Source organism: Gymnoscopelus braueri (assembly GCF_963280865.1).
Source record: "Gymnoscopelus braueri genome assembly, chromosome: 7".
Lineage (NCBI taxonomy): Eukaryota > Metazoa > Chordata > Actinopteri > Myctophiformes > Myctophidae > Gymnoscopelus > Gymnoscopelus braueri.
Window position 1 is genome coordinate 8,227,181 of NC_137608.1, and position 21,248 is coordinate 8,248,428.

At 40.6% G+C, this 21,248-nt stretch overlaps 2 protein-coding genes across 2 annotated transcripts in view; one reads left to right on the top strand and one right to left on the bottom strand.

The window, feature by feature from the left end:
• Window positions 1-883: 883 nt before the first annotated feature.
• Window positions 884-1,996, top strand: LOC308088850 (zinc finger C2HC domain-containing protein 1A-like; the record flags this gene model as incomplete). The annotated part of the gene is made up of 1 exon (XM_080433437.1): window positions 884-1,996. The coding sequence occupies one exon, from the start codon at window positions 884-886 to the stop codon at window positions 1,994-1,996; it is 1,113 nt and encodes a 370-aa protein (XP_080289563.1).
• Window positions 1,997-16,317: 14,321 nt separating this feature from the next.
• The window catches only part of apba1a (amyloid beta (A4) precursor protein-binding, family A, member 1a), a 46,045-nt gene continuing 41,114 nt past the window's right edge, over window positions 16,318-21,248 (bottom strand). The window contains exons 17-19 of the mRNA XM_080433438.1: window positions 17,929-18,048; window positions 17,431-17,571; window positions 16,318-16,563 (exon numbers count right to left, since the gene is read on the bottom strand). Of these exons, the coding sequence (XP_080289564.1) occupies window positions 16,492-16,563; window positions 17,431-17,571; window positions 17,929-18,048 (333 nt within the window). The 3' untranslated portion in view covers window positions 16,318-16,491. The remainder of the gene's footprint in view (window positions 16,564-17,430; window positions 17,572-17,928; window positions 18,049-21,248) is intronic.

Genomic DNA, 21,248 nt, shown 5'->3' on the forward strand with positions numbered 1-21,248 from the left:
CCTATGGGCATGCCCATGCGCGTTCTTCGCTTGTGCATGAGGTGTTGTCTTTGACTCTGCACGAGGAAAAGACAACATTGGGTAGGTAAACGATAGAAATAAAGTCATTTCTTGGGTGAACTACTCCTTTAAGGCTGTGGCAGGTCAGGTTGCTACAGAGACAGAGGACCGGTCAATGGAGACAGTAGTCGCTAAAGCTGCTGAGCCATCAGAGACATCAGAGGAAGATGCTGACCTTGAAGCATCAGAGACAGGTATTAAACCGGAGAGAAATAGGTGCAGCTATAGAGCTGCAGGCCCAGAGAGCTGGTGTTTCAAGTGTCATGGCGTTGCTGCAGAGCCATAAACTACGACGAGGTCGTCCACAGAGCGCATATCTCCACCAGACCGCGTGGCCTACACAGGGCTGTATAAGTCACGGGGAACAGGATCCGAGGAAGCTGCCTCAGAGTGAAACATCAGGGTGAACAGGAGGATGAACAGGAGGATCCTCCCGTTAACCCTCCCGTTGACATTATCTCCATGCCAAAATTGCAGAAGTAGCTTTTATCCCAAAGTGCTGAAAAACCACCTTTGCACCTGACAGAACATGAAGACCAGGAAAGTGTGTAAGTAGGTGCTAAGGGGCAAATACCATTTCTACGACGTTTTCGCATTTGTGGCACCCCCATTTTCAGAAGTGAGAGGAAGAGGTGTGCCGTATATGTCTGTTGACGTCAGGTTGCCTTGGTTACCTTTATATTTCTGCCAGTCCGGAGCTGTGTGGAGCTCCATGGGCAAGGATGACGCCATTTGATGGCGCAAGATACCGAGGCTTAAAGGACCGCTGGACACAAGGTCAGATCATTTCCCCGTTTGTGTTAGGTACAAGATGGCAGTAACAATGTTGACCAAGGCAGATGAAAGAAAGAAAATGAAAACTGATGAAAAGTCTGTTCGTGTGTCCATCTTTATGGAGGAGGAAACACTGCAGGACGGAACACTGCAGGACAAAACACTTCAGAATGAAACACCTCAGGACAAAACATATCAGGCTGAACAGGAGGATGAACAGGAGGATGAGGATGAAGACTCTGCTAACGAGACACACAGACCAGACGGCCATGAAGTTCCTCCCGTTGACTTTGAACTATCTCCATGCCAAAATTGCGGAAGGAGCTTTTATCCCAAAGTGCTGAAAAACCACCTTCGCATCTGTCAGAACATGAAGACCAGGAAAGTATTTGACACCAGTAAATGGAGAGCCGTTGAGGGCACAGATCTCGCACTCAAACCCAGCAAATCAAAGCCACCAGAAGAATTCCCCAAGAAGCACTGGAAAGAAACACATGACGAGTTCATCGCCAACATCCGTAATGAGAGAAAGCTGGCAATTCAGGCTCAGGCCGAGCCTCCTCCCAGTCAAGATACAAGATCATATTTCATGAAGTGTCCATCTTGTCCATTGAGAAAGTTTGTTAGTAGGAGCGCATCCAACATTCACATCAGGTCCTGCGGGGAGAAGGATACTCGCATGCCCAGCAAGGGCAAGCTGGGAGACATAAATAAACCTGCACTCTTAGCAAGCAAGCTTCCTACTCCAGTCAAGAAGTCCCCCACTATGTCCATTACTCCCTCATCCCCTTCTCGTTTACCTCAGAAGGCTGGCTCTGGACAGTCCACTGGAAGCCCATCTAAGACCTACTCTTCTGCGGCGATAGTAAAGACCCCTGCCTTCTCAAGCCCACAAGCCCTCCGTCAGGTAATGAGAGCTGGCCTTGGCCCAGTGAGGAGCACTCCGCCTTCATTGGGACCCAAGAAGAGGAATGTCTACAACCTGGACAACTACAATGTCTCTAGGGAAGATGCCAACAGCGTGAGTGAAGTGGACAATGGCGGAACGAGTGGTGGAATGAAAGGCAGGTACTGCTATTCGTGTGGGAATAAGTACCCTGTAGAGTCTGCGAAGTTCTGCTGCGACTGTGGGACCAAGAGAATGTGCGGAGGAAGACATTGAAAATGATGAATATTGATGAAAAGTCTGTTTGTGTCCATCTATATGGAGGATAACTTTGAGGATGAAACAGCACGGGATGAGAACTCGTTACCATCTAGTATCGGATCATTTTACCGACTATGTTTCTGGGAGTGATAAGAACTCTGCTGAATATATTCCCCCAGGGGGAGGTGCAACTCGCAGTCTGGACGAAACTAACAAGGTCATGGAAAGTCAAAGAACATCACTCATATTGACTCAACGTCGTCAGTACGAAGCTAATACCCAAATCAAGGTTCTAAAGAACACTTTTGAGTGGCAAGTTAATCAGAGCACTATGGGAGAGGCTTGAGACACGTACCTTGAAAGCGACATTATCACAACTGTGGCAGCAAACGGGTGGTGAGTTGGAACGGATTTGACCATCTGTCAGACGTTTGGCGTGACGGGACACCCCGTGACGGCACATATTGATCCCCCCCCCAGTTTTTTTAGGTAGTTCTAGACAATGATTGACCAGAAACTGCTTATCACAAACAAAAACAGCACAGAAACAAACAGGTTGGTGGCTCTGCAGGCCCAGCAGCTGGCCCAGGCCGATGACCAGCTTGTCCACCATCGAGTTCCAGAGAGAGGCGCTGGAGAAGAATTTGACGAGGATGAGCTGCTGGATAAGTTGGAACAAGAACCTGCTGGTTCCTGCTCCCCAAAGTGCCAACTTCTTTACCTTCCAGACCTGCAAAGAACAGATTCTCTTGGCCCATCAGAACGAACTGACAACCTCAGCTATTAACCTCTAATTTCTTCTTCCTCCAACAATAAATTATCTCTGAGAATAGATCGCTACCACAAATAAAGGTGAGGGGGAAGTAATATTTTCTCCCCGGTTTGTGTGCACGTGTGTGTATAGTATGTGAGTCTGTATACGTGGGTCCAGAGCTAATCTTGCAGACCACTGGACCTGTCAGACACTCCCCTTTCAACCTGTGAATGACAACTACGTAATTTCATTATTTTTTGTGCGTGCATTACCTCTGTTTACCCTTCCTTTAGAGTAGACCTTCAAGGATTGACCCATGGTGACATCATTCAATCAACCTTGTTCACGTCTTCAACACCATTCAGTGCCACAAGATGATCAATGACTCAACCACCTCAACATCCCACCAATCCTCATCCACTGGAGTCACAACTGCCTTAGCCCCCCCCCCCCATTGGGCAGTATTGTATTGTCAGAGAGCCCTAGAAGAAATACATTTGGGGGCGTTTGTGTTCTTATTTTTTGAACAGCTAGTGAAGATAATGTTATACTCCGTAGTATGACGGTACCATCAACGCGTTCGGATGCATCGTGTTGGCTTGTGGATGTGTTCTTTTCGGCGAGCAACACCGTCACTGCTGTCAGCAGGTAGTGTTTGCCCACTCTGGTCTAAAGTGTTGACTCTAAACTACCACGCTACTGCTTGTTGTGTTAGACGGTTGGAACATAAGTGGGATTTACAGAGTCATGCTATCTATGTACTGAGCATCCAAAGTGTTGCCCCTCTGTTGGTGACAGCGGATCTTATGTACAAGAAAAGATGGCCAGTGTGTCACATGATCTCATGGATGTTTTTGTTGAAGTTCAAGTTGAAACTCTGCATGCATAAAGATAAGGGAGTTCTATCCATGCCAAACAGAGAGGGAGAGGCAGCATAGTTCCTTGTGAACCATGAATTAAGTCACATCTATTGTCCTCATGACAGCCTTGTAGCCTACAGTACATTTTGTGATGTATAGGCTATTTTATATCAACCCATCCACCAATGACAGGCTACATGCCTACATCTTCTGTAGCTGTCTGTGGTTGCGCATAGGCCTTGTGAGAGGAGACCGAGACTGACAGACAGACAGACAGACAGACAGGAGGGGGGGGGTCATTGTGACTGGCTAGACATGGATTCATGAACTGCAGATCACTTAAGCACAGTCCATAATGCTGATCTGTATTTTGCACTAGAACAATGAATAAGAATGCTTGTTAAAATCTTGTTTGGTACTGTACCTTCACCAAGTGATTACCTTTTGACTGCTGTTTGTGATCAATAAGGACACCAAAGTAGTGTTTGAAGTTCCATTTACTAATTGTAGCTGTTTTATATTATATAATAATGATACTAATAATACATGTTTACTATTAAAGTCTATACAATTCTAGTTATAATCAACAGGCTTTCTCTTCTTTTTTTGCTCCCTGGGAAATAGGCTAATAATCACATTCTAACAGTCCATCTAACTGTCTGTTATTTGGCATTGACAATAATAAACAGAATGTATATATAGTTTGGTAATAAACATACACAATGTATGCCAAGTAGGCTATGCTAATTGGGTTAGGGACCTGGTTATTGGATATATAATATTTTTTTTGTGCAAATTAATTCCGAACAGTGTCACGCAAAAGTTGTGAAAATAGCAGTTAAATACAGTTATATACAACTTGTAGAAGTTGTAAACACTTGCTATGTTTGTAATTTTAGCAATTTATTTGAAAGTGAAAGTATTTTATTTTTTCCATTTCCTGAAAAGTAGCAGGTTGGACATACTGTACATGGTTTCCATCCACCAAGTAACAGGAGTCGATCCTGTTACTTTCAATTGAGGAACTAAATTAAGTCATTCCTGTCAGCCCCTGACCTCATGAAGGTCATGCTTTTATCTCATCGAGCCTTCCTGGCCTCAGCAATAAAGTCACATCACGCCTGGTTGTGAAAGTTGTAATTTTAAAGTTATTATCGTTTTCTGATTTTGCTCTGTTTGCTGGTTTACTTTACTCTACTCTGTACTGCACATTGCAGCTTTGTTTTGGAAAGCGCTAAACAAATGAATTCATTATCCCTCAGTGACAATATCTTGGATGCTCTCTGTACAATAAACTCAGTTTTGAGTTTTCAACACTTCTATCCGATACTTCTACGATCCCAGCAAAGACAGCATGTTATCTGTGAACTGTTTGTTAACCCCCACCTTGTTACTCTAAGAAAGCATAATTTCACCCATAGACTGTAAAAATGAATGGACAAAGTGACGCAATTGGTTCCTACAGACAGTAAATGAAGCCGATTTTTCAGCTATTTGAAATCCGCCATCTTTAATATATACAAAAAAGCAACCGGCAATAGGAACCGGAAATCAATCCCTAAATGAATGCTATTGGTTGGGTAGCTTGTCAATCAAATCATCCCGCCCCTCCTAGAGCATACCCTACTTTGTCGTCAATTTTAAAATAAATGGGACCATAATTTACCAAAACGCATCTCATGATGATTGAAAGAAGACTTTAAACTAGCGACTGGAAGTCTTCTGCCCTCACCACACGTGAGTGTATGTGGCTATGCAGCGAGCTAAACATTATTCCACAAAGCACTGAAGACAGGAGCTGGCTTGACAGGTCTTTAATAGAAACTGTGAAACTTCCAAGCACAAGAAAAAACATGTGTAAATTTCACATAGAATTGTTTGCATTAATCTATCATCAACCAATGAATAAAGGTAAACTAATAAAATAACATTAATTATCACTGTAGCATATCTAGCAATAACACACAGGAAAGGACTAAACAAGTAGGTATACTAGGCAAGTATGCACAAACACAAGTAAACATACAGGTAAGTATAAAAAGGTGCTAAGCATGTACTGAAATGCAACAAAATCACATACTATCAAGCAGAAATAAACAAACAAAAGCACAGTCCTCCAAATACACCACATCAACTAAGCAGAAGGTTTACAATGTGTTCAGAAAGGCTGTACTTCCAAACTTTGCTTCTTAAGAGCACAAACAAAAAGCATGACTGTGTTGAATGAACTGCCTTCTTACACTGAGGTTCAAACCCTGCCAGCTGCTAGTAATCACTGATTGCCGATAGCCAACACCTGAAGCAATCAAAGCTTAACTTAATGAACAGAAACATCAAAGCATTGACCTGCCCCTAGAGGGCACATTAACCTGCTCCAGGGCACATTAACCTGCTCCTAGAGGGCACTTAACACTGAGGGAATATCAGAATACTAAGTCCTTGTACTGGGGGCAGAATAGGAAGCATATAGTATTTATGACAATGTTTATTAAGGTAAGAAAATCAAGTCTAAAGTTCGTCAAAAACCGCTTGCATTGAAAAAAAAAATCTTTCTGACACCAGCAGGGGTAAAACAGCGAAACTACAGCCATTCATATGAACTGTCACTTGAACTCACTTCCTTATTAGACTCAATGCACAACTCTCAAGCTGGCCCCTTGATTTTAACCCATGCTGTTGCACTGTTCCCCATGCTTTTTCAGCATATTGACCGTCTACAACAAAAAATTACTTATGCATCACACAGGCCTGCTGCATCCAAAAGCTCTCAGTCTCAAATGTTTATATACTAGACTGGCATCTCTCTCTCTCTCTCTCTCTCTCTCTCTCTCTCTCTCTCTCTCTCTCTCTCTCTCTCTCTCTCTCTCTCTCTCTCTCTCTCTCTCTCTCTCTCTCTCTCTCTCTCTCTCTCTCTCTCTCTCTCTCTCTCTCTCTCTCTCTCTCTCTCTCTCTCTCTCTCTCTCTCTCTCTCTCTCTCTCTCTCTCTCTCTCTCTCTCTCTCTCTCTCTCTCTCTCTCTCTCTCTCTCTCTCACCCCTGTATATCAGGAACGGAAGGTGTAGGACCCCATGCAAGAACTCAAACACCAAACACAAGAGATGAGGTTCACAATTAACAAAGACTTGAACAAAACAGTAAACACAACCACACACTGTATACTGTACATACACTACAACAGTACAACACTCGAACACTGAGACTCTAAATAACTAACAAACAGAACCAGAAACACTACAAACTTATGACCAAACACTGTCAGCACAAAAGAACACAGTCTTTATAGTCTCAAGAGCTCGTCACTCAATGAGGCTCAGCTGGTCCACTGTGACAGCTCTTTGCCTCAGGGAGAGAGGAGAGGAGATTGACTGAGGGGAAATTGGAGCAGGGCATGGGAGGGGCAATGGGCTGGCACACTCAGTGGCAAACAGTTACATCAGGGACAAAACAGGGGTACTCTGTGCTTTCTAATTTGTTCTTTCGAATACTTAAAGGACCACTTCACCAATTTTCAACTTGTCTTCATTTAATTGGTCTTCCTCACTAATGCTCATCATAATATGGTACTATTTGTTTTACTCTGTCTCAGAGGTGAGCTGTGGATAGTTCAGAAAACCGACATGGTGAATCCAAGATAATTGCAGGCTTTCTCTTCCTGGAAAGTTAGCATGCTGTAATAGAAGCCATTGTCCTCGCATTAATACAAAATAAAATAAAACATTTGAAATGACCAAACCTGCTTACCGATGTGTCACTGGTGGCGCGTTTATGAACTGTCCACAGCCCTCCTCTGAGACACAGAGTAGACAAAAGTTAGTGAGGACCAATTATATGAAGATAAGGTTGAAAAGGGGTGAAGTGGTCCTTTTTTAAAAGCATGTACTTTCAAATACTTTTTTAAGTCTCAAGATTTTTTTTTATTGATTTCTATCATAGCCATCTGATGAAGGCTTTTTAAACATTGTCCACCACTGGTATTTAGTACAGCCCAGAGCCTTGTATTAGTCACCTCGGAGGCAGAAAACAGCGTCGTTCATGTAAACTCGAAATAGTGACAAACGCTCATAGACTCCAGTGCATTCCGTAAACTTTCGGTACAGTGCTTTGTCACTGTTCGCCAATAGAAGGCTCTGTAGAAGACTGGCCCGGTGAAGTGAGCAGAGGTAACGCAACTCTCCTTATACGGCTCTGGTACAGCCCTGGTTAGGGCAAGACTGACATCATCATATTTGATGACGCCAGATTTGAAGCAGCTCGGCTTAAAAGAGTTGTCGTCTTGAAATTAACCTCTTTGGATATCGACTTGTAAAGCATGAATGTCAAATTAAATGAGGGCAATTCATACAATAAGGACAATTTATACGAGATCTTGGACTTGGAAAAGGGAGCGTCTCATGATGACATCAAGAAGGCATATAGGAAACTGGCGTTGAGGCATCATCCCGATAGGAACCCGGACAACCCAGAAGCTGCCGAGAAGTTCAAGGAGATCAGCAACGCCAACGGCATCCTCAGCGATCACAACAAACGGAAGGTCTACGATGAGCATGGCTCCATGGGCGTCTACGTGGCAGAGCAGTATGGGATGGCGGACATCATGTCCAAGTGCTGGTTCAAGGCACTCGTTTTTTTATGTACCATCTTCACCGGCTGCTGCTGTTGTTTCTGTTGCTGCTTTGGCTGCTGTGGGAGGTGCGACTATCAAGTTGACAAGTATATGGATACTGAAGGGCCTATAGAACCCTAAGGCCCAGAGTGGGCCTTGGCTGCGGGTAAACTCTCTGGTACTGCAGCTGGGCCGAGAAGCCCTTCTTCACATAGTTTACTATGGCATGGGTCTTCATCAGGGCGTTCTCCGGGACCCCTAGGGGGCCTCGGAGTTATTACAGTGTGATTGGAACTTTTTTTTTTAACGTTAACCCCTTATACACTAGCATCCCTGTTCTGCTTCATCTCTCAGCTAAGCTAAGGGCTCCCAATTGGCCTGAAATACTTTGTAGACAACAACCCAGAGTGAAAGACAGCTCTCTATTATTATTGAAGAGCCCTGTAATTCTGCATAATATGCAGATATTTTTGCACATATTATGTGCAAAAAAAGACTCTTCATATTATTACATTTTAAATCATGGAAGCCAAACATTTGTTCCTATTATTTAGGCTCCCCGGGCTCATTTTATATTCGCCACGTGATCCCAGTGTACAAGCAAAGAATGCACATCTGAGCTCTGCCTCGTGTTCTCTGGAGGAGGACATTGTTATGCACGGACGATAGCATGTAGTAGCTCAGTATTAATCAAAACACAATGTAGTTGCGTTTTATATTGTGCAAATACATTTACTGCACGCTGACGTTACTCGTAATTATATATATATATATATATATATATATATATATATATATATATATATATAATATTCATTTTGGACGTCATGCATTTCGTATTAATTTAGCCACTTGAACCCTAGTTTCCTAGTGTAAGTTTAAGTGGTTAACTGCCATTGCTGTGTTGTGTGTCTCCAGTCGAGGACACCAACGTTCTGTTTGATAAATTCAATTACATTCTATTATAGTGCCAAAAAGCCCAAATAAATAAATTAAAAAAAAAAAGGAAAAGTGCCCCTCGAAGCACAGGTCTCCACCAGGTCAGGTATGTTATTGTGGGCCAGCATTGTTCGAAATTCGCCAATCAGGATAGATCCATCTTGATCACATGACTGTAGAGATAATGTGTACCGATGTGCATGATGTTTGGACAAAATATGTAGGAGTAATATCAAAGAATACGTCTAGCAAAAATCTGCCTCCTGGTGGCGCTATAACAGGACAATGTGAAAAGGGTGGCCTCTTCCTCGGCCTAGTGGGAATGTGTGTGCAAAGTTTCACGGAAATCGGATGCTGCGTTTATGATTTGAGGCATTTTGTTCAAAAGAAGCCACTCCTGCAAACTTTGGAAGCCAATCTTAGCCAATCAGGAATGGAATATGAAATATGTAAAATCGGACAGACCTGTTTGGTTTAATTACTATAGAGTTAATGTGTATCGCTTTGCGTGATGTTTGGACCAAATCTGTAGGAGTAATATATACATTTATATAAAAAAGGTGTTTCGCAAAAATCGGCCTCCTATTACAGGCCGATCTGAAAATTTTGGGAAAGAGGTTCTGCAGGGAGTGTGCGTGCACAGTTTTGTTGCGATCGGGCCAACGGTGCCAGAGATTAGCTGCTCGCAGACGGACGGACACACTACGGGTGGACAGAGTGCAAAACATAGTCTCGTCCACGCCTTCAGTCCGGCGGAGACAATAATTGTAAATATAATAGTATAATATAGGATATAATGTATAATATAGTATAACAATAGTGTTAGATAGTATAATGGTATAATATAACAATGTATAATAAGATAAGAATGTAATAAGATATATATGGTATAATATAATAGTAGCAATCCACAGTCGTGCTCCATGGAGAGACTCAGTCTGTATATCCTGATAAACTGTTCTATTCAAATAATCAACTAACTTAACTGCGTGTTTGTCATCACGTTCACTAAAATGACACATTTTAAATAACATAGCATAGCATATGCCCGGGACAGACAGATTGACACACTTACAGATTCTGTGAATGTATAGAGAAGGGCATCAGCCTATACTAAGTGGCCTCGCAAGGTGGGAACGATGCAAATCTGAAAGTTTAGAATGCACGCCTCACCCATTTATGCAATACTTATTATAATTTGGATTATTGTTACAAAACATACACCTAGCCATTGTGAGCTTGTAGATCTGCTATTTTCAAAATAATTTTATACATTTTACACATTTGAAAACTTGTGAAATGGGACATTCTGCATAATGAGTACTTTCTAATTTTGGTACCATTACTTTTGTACTTTTACTCAAGTACATTTTTAATTCTGGACTTCTACTTGTAACAGAGTATTTCTACATTGCATTATTGATACTTTTACTTAAGTAAGAAATGTGAGTACTTTCCACCACTGCGCTGGAGGGAGATAGGAGGTTTCTGCCCGACAGCAACGATATCGACTAAATATGGAGACACAGGGATCCCTGATGTCATCAGAAACTGCTGATGACGTGTTGATATACGAATGGAGTTCTATTGTACACGATGCCACTTATATTGTTGATGCCACAGTATATTGGTGGATTGGCACAAAAGTGACAAAATGCTCCACCAATCCGTGGCGCCGACGGGTCGGTTGGGCCAATGTACTTTTTGTCTGTAATACCAATAGAATACAATAGTCTATTGCCTTGTGTCTGGGATGACATTGACACAACGTTCAAATTTCTAACGCCACAGATTTGTTTTAAATGGACCGTTTTGATTTACATCCCAATAATACTGCTTGCTTAGAAATGACGCCAAAACTTTCATCCTGCTGAAATTCCTTTATTGTTGTAAATACTGTTAGAAACATTCTGGCTCTGGTACAGGAATGTAGCTTAACTAGCCATAACATCACAGTAAAAGCTAGCAAATAAATTAACAATGCCATTACTTTACACATTTTTTTTTTCCTTGTATGATTTTTCATCTTTACACACGCTGATAAACAGTATAAGATTTAATTACATTCAAAATGAGTCCATTTAGAGATACTCATTAAGACTGATTTATACTTAGTTGCTCATCGGTGTCAGGCACCGAAAATAGCTGATCTGCAAGTTCTCTGCGTGTTGCGCTGCAATGCGTCGTAAGCCTGCAGATCAGCTATTTTTATCACTATAGGTATAAATTAGCCTTTAGCCAACCTCCACACCATCGTGGGATTACCCTACTGTCCCCTATGCCACAGGGAAGCCACTATTATCGCTACATTTGCAGTCTTGTGCTAAAGGTGAATGTGCGCATAATGTCATTTTACACATACGTCTTTTACATTCCACCCACCTTATAGGACTGCTCAACATTTTGCTTTTCATTCACTGAAGCTTGCCTATGTGGTCAATCCGATAATATTGTATATATTTGTAATGTACAGTTGGTTTAGCTTTGAATGTGGAGTACACTTTTTCATCTTCACACAACACACACTTAGTAGAAGCAAAAATTGGTATAGCAATAATCCATACTCTGGCGACTCCAGAGAGAAAAGCCCATTCTTACAAAACGGCTACCGTTATAGGTAACGTCTTCAACGTCAGTTCCATTATCATAAAGTACAGTAACAGTAAGGCAGAATGAGCTTCAGAGGTGACAAAAACAGACTTTGACTCAATGATTTTTGTGACATTGTATATTCGAGGAAGTGGGTGACAATGTTGCACTAACCTACATTATAGGCTATACTAACGTGTATAGCCTGAGGGTGGGGTGGGGTGTACCACCTACAGTATAGCTTGGGGGGTGGGGATCATGTACCTATTATCCTGGGGGTGGGATGTACCTCTATAGCCTGAGGGGGGGTGTACCTAGCAGTGGTGGAAAGTAACTAAGTATATTTACTTAAGTACTGTACTTAAGTGCAATTTTGATGTATTTGTACTGTACTTGAGTATTTCCAATATACAATACTTTTACTTCTACTCCACTACATCTTAGAGGCAAAATGTTGTACTTTTACTCCACAGCAATTATTTGAAAACTTTAGTTACTAGTTACTTTTTCAGATATAAATGATGATATTATGAAACATACATTAACCACTTTAGCCCTATTTTATACATAGGCTATTTGAAAATAGCCGATCTACAAGCTCACAACGCGTCGCATCGCGATGCGTTGTGAGCTTGTAGATCTGCTATTTTCAAACATTTTTGTACTTTTACTTTTGGTACTTCAAGTACATTTTGATGCCATACTTTTGTACTTTTACTCAAGTCAATTTTGAATTCTGGACTTTCACTTGTAACAGAGTATTTCTATATTGCAGTATTGGTACTTTTACTTAAAGGGGAAATCCACCCATTTTCAATATTTAACTATGTCATTAATATAGCATAAAGGAGTTGTGTGGAAATAAGAAAAAATTAAAAAAAAAAATAACATTGCAAAAAAAATTAACATTGCAAAAAATTTAACATTGCAAATTACACCATGATGAGTCATCACAGTGTAATTTGCAATGTTAATTTTTTTGCAATGTTAAATTTTTTTGCAATGTTAATTTTTTTTTTAATTTTTTCTTATTTCCACACAACTCCTTTATGCTATATTAATGACATAGTTAAATATTGAAAATGGGTGGATTTCCCCTTTAAGTAAAGAATTGGAGAACTTTTTTCCACCACTGGTACCTATATCCTGGGGGTGGGATGTCAATAGCCTGAAGGGGGGTGGGATATACCTATATATCCTGGGGGTGTGGTGTACTGTACCTACTACCTATAGCTTGAGGGTGGGATGCACATTATAGCCTGGGCGTGTGTGGGATGCACATATAGCTTGGGGGGTGTGGTGTACCTATAGCCTGGGGGCGGGGCTTACATGCACATTTTGAATGAGTAGGACAAAATGGAACACAGTTCCAAGGACTCGAGAAAAAAAGAAAAGAGAAAAAAAAAGGCCACAGCTCCAGAAAGTCAATAACAGAATTGGGGGGAGGTTAGATTAGAAACCTTTCATCTCTATCCGTTATCCAGCTACCCATGTAAACATTAGTTTCACTGTTGAGTAGTGCTGGGCAATTATGCATCTTTTTTTTTTATTCGGTCGGTTTCTGAAAATAACTATTACATTTTTGGGGGCCCTCCATACCTCTCATAACGCTCTGATTTTCAAACGATTTTGACAAATAAAAAAAATAATAAAAAAACGTGGGACATTCGGCATAATTAATGAGTAGCCTACTTTTACTTTTGGTACTTTAAGTATGATGGCAACACTTTTGTACTTTTACTCAAGTGACATTTTCAATACAGGACTTTTACTTATTTACGTATTATTTCTTGTGGTATTACTACTCAAGTTTAAAAAAAAAAAGAAATCTGACTACTAGTTCCACCACTGGATCACAGTGTGATGTAAGACCTGAGCACTAAAACATTGGAATGCTTCCATCATTGGTCTTTCAAGGAATGCTTAAGGACTGAACAGGGGGGGGGCGTGAAAAATAAGCCATACGAAGATCACTGCCGAGTATTGCACATCACAACTATTTACATACAATAGTTGTCTTTATTTGCCCTCTGGGCCAGTGGTTCTCACAGTGGGGTCCTTGTGTTAATATAGCATCACAATAATTTTAACCACTTTAACCTTTTATACTTTGGCTATTCAAAAATAGCAGATATACAAGCTCATAGCGCAGCACAGAGTGCAGCGCTATGAGCTTGTAGATCTGCTATTTTTTTTTAATCGTGAAAATTGGGCAAACCTTTGAATATATATTTTTTTTTAAAGCGGACGTTTGTAACTGAAATCTTTGCTTTTGGGGGGAACAAAATATTTTGAGATGGGGGTCCGCAGCCAAATACGTATCATTTTGGGGGTCCTTGACATGAAAAAGTTTGAGAACCACTGCCGTAGAGCACAGTAGGGAAGGCTCTCCACTACTGTTGCGCCAAAGGTGGGGAATGTAACGAAGATAAAGGATGTGCTGTGGTATCAGCAGGATCGACACAGAATGCGCCCTCTGTACTTGAGTTTGTAATATACTACACTAGAGAGGTATTTCTTCTGGATGACGGTAGGGGAATAGGCTCAGTCTGCACAGCAGCCATATTGCGAAGAAATTCATAGGTGTTGCCAATGATACTAATGAAGGCTCTGTTCCATTTGGTCAAACAGAGTCAGGGTGCTGATATTGTGCATGTTGGCTCACTGGAAACACTTTGCTACACCAGTGGTTCTAAAATTGGGGTCCAGGGACTCTCATGGTTCCAAATGGCCCCTTACGGGTGTGTAACTCTGAGAGTGTACAAATGGAACCAAATGGAACCCGGTCCATTTGGTTCCATTTGTACACTCTCAAGAGTTATTAAGTCTGATAATTACTTAGTAAGTCTGAGAATTACTGTGCTACACTAAATGGAACAGAGCCTTCATTAGTATCATTGGTAACACCTGTGAAGGAAGTGATAATATGGCTGCTGGGCATAGAGCCCATAGGCAGGGAGATAGAGGAGAAGGAGGGAAAATAGTTGATGTATTATCCTGGCTCCAGTCCATGAATCGCTAGCCACGACCATAAAAAAAAAGATAATAATAAAGCGATTCAAGGGTCTGGTGATGGTGTCATTCGCGGGGTTTTCTTGATTGAAATTCCGACCAATCAGCATCCTTTGAATGTGATGACGTAATGTAACTGCGGCAGACATGTCAAAACAGCAATGGTTGGCGGTGGCTATTCGAGCTGTTGTGGATAGAATCCCAGGAATGACGAATATATATAGTGTGTATTTAGGCTACTAATTGCCCCTTGATTTGTACATTTTCTTTACACAAACGGCAGGTTATCGCTATATCGGCCGACATACTTTTAACCCTATCTGGCTAGTTAGTTACAGTAGCAAGATGACCAGTGACGCTTGACAATAGATGTCAAGCGCTCTTCGGCAAAGCTCATCTGGGAAGACGGCTGAAATGGGAGCACTGTCAGACTTAAAAATAAGAAGTGAAACGAAATAAGAATTCAGGCTATGGGATTGGAGGAGACCAGGGGTCATCAATATGTCCGTAGACGGACAAATGTGTCCGTGGCAAAGACTTGGTCTTGTCCGTGGCAAACGTTTTGATTTACACACCATTATAATGTTCTTATTTTGATCATAAGACCAATTAATGAATGTCAAGTCTCCAGGTTTTCATCAGAATATGTATGACTCCGATTTACTATGACACTATACAGTAAATAACACATTAGGAGTCCTACTAGTGGTTCTCAAATGTCTTATTTGCAAGGACCACCATAACTCTCAGAGTTACAGACCTGTTATATGGTCATTCAGGGCTAGTTCTGTATGTGTTTCTGGTAATATTGTTGTCCACTCGTTTTGTATGTCCGTGGCAAAAATTTAATTTTGACCAAAATGTCCACCACAAGACAGCATGGTGATGACCCCTGGAGGAGACGTAGAGGACGACTTAAGCACTATGAAACCACACACCTTGCAGGGCCAGCTGGGATAGGAGAGACACTGACGCCAGTCACACCACAGCTAGTCAGACTGGCCAAGTCAGGAAGAGGACATGACAATGTCCCATTGTAAGGCTGTATAGAAGCTTTGGTTGCGTCCAAAATCACAGACTACGTACTGAACAGTATGCTATTTTTGCGACATACTCTTAAGTGCATACATACACGATAGTACGTTTCATTTCGGACATACCTATGAGACCACACGGAATGTTAGGAAAGTATGCCCCATCTTGTGACAAAGCAGAGGTACTACACATACAGGTTCCCATTTCATCACTGTGTAATAGCGGTTAAATGTTTATTATTTGACATGTCATGGGTTTCAAACTAATAATAACTACGCTCTACATGGGCTTAATATTTGATATCAGAATTGACGTTACGACAGAGGTTTGGTCCGGTATGTTTGTTGGACATTCATAGCAGCATTGTGTCCACTGTCGCATACTTGTGATATTTCCCCGAATTGAGTATGCATTTCACGTACTACTGAGTAGCTATTAAGCTTTCGGATATATAAAACAAAAAAGAAATCTCACGTACTAACTTGTCTAACTAAATAGTATGTTAGTATGGAATTTCGGATTTTTTCCCCCAATCACTAGCCAGAGAGTGTGGCATACTTGAAATGTGAAATGTGTGTGGGGGGGGGGGGGCTGCTTCCTTCACACAGGACACGTTTCAGTGGTGCTGAAGGAGAAGCTTTGGGGGTCAGGAGGAGTTTGGAGGTGTGAGAGGTGAGTAAGAGATGTGCGAGGTCAGGTATTTTTGTTTTGCTTTCGCTTCAGATGTAAACAGGCTGCTCCTGGGCGGTTAGCAGGCGGTACATGGCCGCAGGCATCGTCTTCATGTGGATCTGAGTGAGAGACATAGAGAGAGAGAGAGAGAGAGAGAGTTAGAAAAAACATATTTTTGGGCAAATTGGTCACACGAAAACAACGCCCCCTCCCTATTATTTTGATAATATTTTGTGGAGTAAAAGTGCAATATTTGCCTCTGAGATGTAGTGGAGTAGACATTTGGAAATACTCCAGTAAAGTAACAGTATCTCAAAATTGTACTTAAGTACTAGCCTGGGATCAATACATTTTTGGGGTTTATGATCCGGTCAGGAGCGGAAGTAACCCTACGTCACCAGGCGCGTCATCCGCATCATCAGGCGGCCGGAACCCGCAAGCCTCACCCTCCCGTCACTCCGGCCGCAATCAAGGGCATTGTAATAGGGCCTACCTAATAAAATCCTTGATGCGGTGTAGGTGTAGTTTTTTACAAATATAAATGTGAGTGCATTTTCCGGAGACTATTTAGCGTCTGTCTACCTTTGTTATGTAACATTTATTTGCCTCTTCTCTTGGCCAGTGCACACTCGTAAAAGAGACTATGGTCTCAATGTGATTTGACTGGTTAAATAAAGTTTAAATAAAAATAAAAAGTTATCCCACGGGGAAATTCTATTCCATTTAAATAGGGATTGGGGAAACAAACCAAACCAAAACAAAGCGGCTCCGCCAAACCGGAACCTGCAACTTCCGGAAAAGGAATTGCTTCTTTTTTTTTTTCAGTAGGCGTGGCCTAGACCGGATCACACAGGCAATTTAATAACGAATACCAGGCTTTCCTCCGAGGTGGAAAGACTGGTGATGCGAGGTTACTTAAGCACAGTACTTGAGTAAATGTACTTAGTTACTTTACACCACTGCTAGAGCGTTTCTGATATTCTCACCTCTCCCACGGCGTTGGACAGGATCTGGACGATCTTCTCGTGGGGCGTGGCCACCACACTCTGGCTGTTGATCTCGATGATCCTGTGCCCCACGCGCACGCCGCCGCGCTCAGCGATGCCTCCGCGCATAAGGCTGCAAATCTGTGAGGAGAGACGTCACTTCAATAGCTCGTTCGTTATGTCAAAATATATGTGTGTGATCAACTGCTAACTAATCAAGTGCCTTTGGTTAGTTTATTTTGCTCCCTTATTACTGACTCCCTACTGCCTTATGCAGCTGTATTACTGACTCCATACTGCCTTATGCAGCCGTATTACTGACTCCCTACTGCCTTATGCAGCCAGCAGCATAAGCAGCTGACAATGGAGCAGGCATTTTCTCAGTGGAAAAATAAATGTCAGCACTTGCACAAGAGACCCATGGGTTGGAATCCAGGGTAGGATATGAAATGTCTGTCAACATTCATGTTTGAGTGTTTTCCACACAGTACTACCCACAATGCCATTCTGGACGCTGAAACCCAGCTGGTAGCGCAGGTCAGGCCGTCGGATCAGCACAGTGGTCACTGGGGGACATCTGACGATGTTCAGCTTGATACGAGGCTGGCTCTTTAGACCCTGTATACGGGACACACAGTATAGTATTAAGCTTGTACACTGAAACTATAAAGCACTTTAGATTGGTAGAACTTTGATGCCAGTACAAAAGTATTTGTGTCAACATAGAAATACCAAATTAAAGGTAGAAAACTAATTTCAAAATGTGTCAAACTTTTTTGAAAATAGCTGATCTATAAGCTCACAATGTGTCATATCACGACGCGTTGTGAGCTTGTAGAGCAGCTATTTTCAAATAAACTAACAATTGTTAAAAAAAAACATTTTTTGTCGCATTCCTAAGCCAAAAATTTGATGACCGGCAGCGGTTCCGGTAGGAGACACAAAGAGTCTCCTTTGTACCTCCTACCGGAACCGCTGCCTACCGGTCCGCTGGTCATCAAATTATTGGCTTAGGAATGCGACAAAAACTAAAAAATATCCATGAATTCATGTCTCCATGGGGTGACTAATCGATTTTATGGGTGAACTTTCCCTTATTGTTTAATGTATGTTTTGTGATTTACAAAGTAACTTGTGCTTTGTATTAAAGTAAATTAAAGTATTCCAATAATTGTAGTGGAGTAAAAAGTACAATACATGCCTGAGATATAGTGGAGTAGAAGTATAAAGTATTGACAAATTGACATATTCAAGTAAAGTGAAAGTACTTCAATGTTACACTTAAGTACTTGAATATATTTACTTAATTTAACCCATTTAGACCAGGAAAGAATCATTTTTAGATTTCTTTTGGCTATTCAAAAATAGCAGATCTACAAAATCTGCTATTTTTGAAAAATAGTGAAAATGTGTGCAAATCTTTGAATATATATTTTTAAGCGAACATTTTTAACTCTGTTACAACTTCTGGGGGTCCCTGGAACAAAATATGCTGAGATGGGGGTCCACGGCCAAATACATTAAAACAAAAAACTGTTAGGATTTAGAAGACATTTGTAGAATCCCCAGAAGCAAAGATTTGAGTTACAAATGTTCACTTTTTACACAAAAATATATATATTCAAAGATTTGCACACATTTTCAAGATTTCTTTCAAAAATAGCAGATCTACAAGCTCATAGCGAGCTTGTAGATCTGCTATTTTTGAATAGCCAAATAAATCTAAAAATGACACACAGACGCGTTCCCGGTCTTAATGGGTAAAGCAATAAAGTTGAGGTAAGTAGTACAAAAGATTGTGATCTTGTAGATTGGCTATTTTCGGCGACAGGGCCAAGTGGAGAGCCCTGGGGGACCCACGGTCAACCAAGTACAGTATTCAGGGTTTAAGTGGTTAATTAATGCCGTAGGTCTTAGTGGATTGTGCAACAGAGAGCAGTTGAGCACACATTAGATGTGTTCAATAATGCAGGAGGTGATTATATAAAGCTCAATAATGAATGAGGCAAATTAAAGGACCGTAAATGATGAACCCTAATTCACTGTGTACTTTACCAGTGGTGGAAAAAGTACTCAAATTTCTTACTTAAGTAAAAGTATCAATACTGCAATGTAGAAATGCTAAAAGTCAGAAATTACAATTTTACTTGAGTAAAAGTACAAAGGTATTGGTAACAAAATGTACTAAAAATACCAAAAGTAGAAAGTATTCATGCAGAATTGAAAGTTTTCAAATATATACAAATCTTTTGAAAATAGCAAGCTCACAATGCGTCGCATCGCAACGCATTGTGAGCTTGTAGATCAGCTATTTTCAAATGGCCGAAATGTATATAGGGCTGAAGTGGTTAATGTGTGTTTTGAAATAATAATCAATATCTACAAAGTAACTAAAGTTTTCAAATAATTGTAGTGGAGTGAAAAGTACAATATTTGTCTCTGAGATGTAGTAGAGTAGAAGTAAAAGTACTGAAAATTTGTAATACTCCAGTAAAGTAAAAAATACCTCAAAATTTTACTTAAGTACTTGAGTAAATGTAGTTAGTTACTTTACACCACTGTGGGAAAATAGTGGAAACAAGTGGAAAATAGAAACATATTTTTCTGTTATGTTTAATGAAAAAAACATTGACAAAATGTGTGTGCCTTGCTGATCTGTATAAAAGGAAAAAAGAAAAAGAATAACATATTTGGACATTATTTGAACATATCGACATCCAAACTGGATTTATTGAAATGTTATGGCCATAGTTTCAAATAAATCTGCGCAGGAGGCACTAACTACAGTTACATGTTATATATTATTCATAATGTGGGTTATCATTCATTCATAGCATCATATGCTAGCTATGGTTTTCTCTTGCAGTTTTCTAAGCAAAATCTGTGTAAAGAATAAAGATGGTAATTGAACAAGTTTGAGAACCACTGCTTTACATTACTGTTGTTGACCATTTTCCTATGCACCAATGGAGCTACCAAACACCCCCTCTAGGGGGCGGTGCTTACCTTTCTCTGACTGTGAGAATGTGTTTCTCTTGATTTAAATCCTTGTAGAGCAGTGATTCTTGTTTTTTGTTTGTTTAGTTTTTACAATATATACCAGAGCAGTGATTCTAAAAAAACCTTTTAATTTCAGGGAATTTGACATGCCTTTGTATCTTTCTGACCCTAATCTAAGAACATTATTATTATCTATCTTTATATAAAATTATGAAAATAGCAGTTTAACCTCTTGAGCTTGTAGATCTGCTATTTTCACAATGTTTGCACGGCACAGTTGTGTAATGAAGTATAAAATAACACTTCCTGTTGGGCAGCAACCAGCTATGTCCAAAATATTAACTTTTCAGGAAATGAAAAAAACAAAACAACACAATAAAAGTAGTATGGAGACTTTATACATTGTCAGATACTTGAATGTGTCCTTATATTATCATTACTTTACCCAAATACATTATATTATATTATCATTACTTTACCCAAATACATTATATTATATTATCATTACTTTACCCAAACACAGCTCAAGTGGAGTTAGGAGTTTTTTTTTTACCTCATTCTAATCAATGATGGAAAAAAACAACTAACTCGTTAGGTGGTTTGACTGACAGTTTTGAGGATCCAATGGAGTTAGGAGGTTTAGTCAGAGGCACTTTTTAAGACTTCTCATTGGTTCAATATTTGTAAAACCCACACACATACGAAAAGGGTGTTCAATAGCACTGTTAAAGTTGAAAAATGGAGACTGGTTTCTGCCCGCAGCAACGAATTATACTGTAATGTAAACATGCTTCTTGAACAATGGCTAAGCGAAACAA